This window comes from Penaeus japonicus, unplaced genomic scaffold, assembly GCF_977035675.1.
Source record: "Penaeus japonicus unplaced genomic scaffold, GWHDUDI00000001_assembly GWHDUDI00000011, whole genome shotgun sequence".
NCBI classification, from domain to species: domain Eukaryota; kingdom Metazoa; phylum Arthropoda; class Malacostraca; order Decapoda; family Penaeidae; genus Penaeus; species Penaeus japonicus.
Genome location: NW_028234413.1, coordinates 36370716 through 36374316, shown reverse-complemented (window position 1 = coordinate 36374316; position 3601 = coordinate 36370716). Strand labels below are relative to the sequence as shown.

At 28.6% G+C, this 3601-nt stretch overlaps 1 protein-coding gene across 4 annotated transcripts in view; it reads left to right on the top strand.

Annotated features, from left to right (window-relative positions):
• Nucleotides 1-1992, top strand: part of LOC122263247 (uncharacterized) — a 104149-nt gene extending 102157 nt beyond the window's left edge. For all 4 annotated transcript variants that reach the window (XM_086542024.1, XM_086542022.1, XM_086542023.1 and 1 more), the window contains one exon: nt 1035-1992. In XM_086542024.1, the coding sequence (XP_086398150.1) occupies nt 1035-1351 (317 nt within the window). In that variant the 3' untranslated portion in view covers nt 1352-1992. The remainder of the gene's footprint in view (nt 1-1034) is intronic.
• Nucleotides 1993-3601: the final 1609 nt, after the last annotated feature.

Genomic DNA, 3601 nt, shown 5'->3' with positions numbered 1-3601 from the left:
GTCATGACAATAATGATGAATAAAACAATAATGATAATGATTAAGGAATTAATTAATAACATAGTAATAATAATAATCTAGTGATATCAACCATACTAATGGCAATGTGAGTAATAATCATTATCTTTATCATTAACATAACCATAAAAATTAATCACCACTGTTACGTTCATTACCATCGTCCTTATCATTATGAAGATTATCGTTATCAAATTTATCATTTTCTATAATCATATCTTCTTCATTATTGCTATCACTATTATAGGACTAATAGGATCTTTGTCATGTCATTAACGTCACCATGCATCTCCCTGCTATTAATAGTGTCACATTAAATAATTATTTTTGTCATTATTGTTATTGCTATTATTCTCAGCGTTATCCTTATCAGTTTTATTATCATTCCATCTCCTCTCCTTCCTCTTCTTTTATCATTTCTCCTTATTGTTATCATGTTATTATTGTTGGTATTATTGTCATTATTGTTATTTTTATCATTATTTTCATCATTGGTGTTATTATTATTATTATCATTGTTGTCCTTATTGTTGGTAGTATTACTATTATCATTGTTATTAGTATTATTATTACTATTATCATTATCATTAATATTGTCAAAATTATTGCTATTATCATTATGATTATCATCATTATCATAATTATTATCATAGTAATAGTATTTCATGTTATTGCCATTATAATCATTGTCATTTTAATTATTGTTATCATCATCATTATTATCGCTGTTTCTAAAATTATCATTATCATCACCATTATTATGGTATCTTTTCCATTTATATTATTACGGTCTTCATCACATGTATAATGGTTATATGATTTTGATAAGTTTGGATATACAGTTTTTTTTATCCGTTAGGCTGAATGGTACATTCGTATATTTAAGAAAATACCAGAAAAGGAACAGAATTTTGAGAAGATTATAATTTATTTGGGATATTTTTTCTTAGTTTACTTAACTGCGCATTTAATTTTTGTATTTATTTATTTCCAACACATGATCTTTATCTTTCCAGGTATGCGAGGAATGACGCAGCAACAACAGTCACTGCAACATCCACAACAACAGCAGCAGCAACAACAACAACAACCACAGCAACAGCAACAACAGGCGCACCAGATGACGTCATCGGTCGTGGCTCCGACATACGAGAAGCGCTTGTGGACTCCGCCCTCTTCCATGCCAGGGGGAGGAGCTATCACGCCCACGCAGTCGACGATTGGTGCGAGTTTATGCCCGTCGCCCAATCACCTTCTGCCGCACCACCAAGCCGCGGCCACTCCTACCCCGGCTCCGCCCAATTATTACGATTCTATCAAATACACAATGTAACCGATTACGACGAAGCGTTTAGACGAACCTTTATAGAACATTTTATATTTTATATTTGCAATGTTTGCAAGTTTGTTAGCATGTAAACAGATCAGTGTACATAAGATATTTTGCTTATTAACCTGTAACTCGTTTGTATTCTGTTGTCATTGCTGAGGGTGACTTACTATTTCAAGACTAAATTGTAGTGGTTAAGAATTTGTGGTTGGTGATTGCATATATATATATATATATATATATATATATATATATATATATATATATATATATATATATATATATATATATATACATACATCTACGTATGTATGTATGTATGTATGCGTGTGTGTGTGCGCGTGTGTGTTAGTGTTCGTATGTATAAATGCATACATGTGCGTAAGTGTAACATACATATACATATCCGTTTATGAATATGTGTATGTGGATATATTTGTTGTGAGTATGTAGGTAAATAACCATCCATGATTTAAAGAAAGACTAAGAAAGCCGGGAACTGTGCAATTGTTCATAATCTGGTTAACCTCAACCCCCAGTTATGTAGCCTTAGCTTATATACTGTTAAGAAATGGATCCCGGAACTAAAATAATTTTTCTCGCATAATTTTTAATTAGTCACATAACTCATCAGTTTTTTTTTTTTTTTACAAAAAAAAGAAAATGTCTGGGTTTAGATTATGAATATCAGTATTAAGTATCTTCATCTTAATAAACCATTCAGTAGTACCGCGTAGATAGAGAATACTGTTGTGTATAGAATATTGAGTGAACACGTTATAATGCAGCTAGTCGTCCAAAGAACAAATTGAGTGAATAATACTTTTGTTGTTCTCATAGAAGTCTCAGATAGAACAGACATTTCTTGGTTATTTTTCCCCCTCATTTTCTTTTTATTATTTTCTTTTTTTTCCCTTAACTTTTAGGTGTTGTAGATTATTTGGAAGGTAGATCGTATTTTTTTTTTTTTTTTTTTAATTCGTTCGATTCTCAAATCCTTTGGCGTGTGTGGATGATGGAAGTTGCTCTTTGTTGAAAGTTTTTATTTATGTTTTGATCATTATTTTTTTTTCTTTTTTTTGTGTGTGTGTAATCAACTTTTATTTTATACATTTGTTTACAAAATGCCAATATGTCGTTAGGAAGAACTGTTATAGACAGTGTTGTTTTAAAGAATGTCTAAAAAACAAGAAAAAAAAGTTGTTTTTATTGTTGGAGACATAGGTATGGTGTGTGGTTGAAGGGGACGATATTTCGAGAATATCATTCTTTTATTTATTTTTTAAACTGTCCTTTTTTTTCTATCTCTTTAGGTAAGAAATCGATTTATTCAATGAGTGAAAAATAATTATTTTGACCAATGCAGAATTATTTGAATCCTTTTCCTTATTTTTACATAGACGAAGGCAATAGCTCTTAAAGAACGAGTGAATAAGGGTGACATTGCCACAAAACCAGTGTATATAAGTTGTAAGAAAGACAGCAGACTATCCAACCCTGATGTATCGACAAGATCTTACAGTAAGACACATTGGTATCTGGTATCTGGTATTTCCACTGAAACTCATTACGCGGTCAGTAAAACGTGGGCATATCGCGGAAGTGAGCAACAGAATCTGAAATTGATATCTTGATCAAAGTTAATTTATCAGGGTTGGTTTATGTCCAGTGTATAGCAGTTAAGTTATTTTTTGTTTTCGTTTTTTTCTATATTTTTTTTTTGAAAGTCATCACTCACCTATAATGAGGTTGTAGCACCTGTTACACGAAGTTTCATTTTTTTATAGAGATAATCGTGATGATTATCTTCACGTAATGTTATTAATCGCCTAGGTACGTTCAGTCCAAATGTTATACTTTGTTGAGAAATACTTCATGTTTCTTATATCATCTTGTATCCATTTCTCTGTCTATTTATCTATCTAGTGTTCTCTTTCTCTTTTTCTTTGATTGTTTCTCTTTCTGCTTATATATATATATATATATTATATATATATATATATATATATTATATATATATATATATATAATATATATATATATATATATATATATATATATATATATATATATGTATATATATATAAACTTGTATATAATATACATATAAAATATATATATATATATATATATATATATATATATATATATATATATATATATATATATATATATTACATATATAAATGTATATATTATATAATATATATATATATATATATATATATATATATATATATATTATATATATAT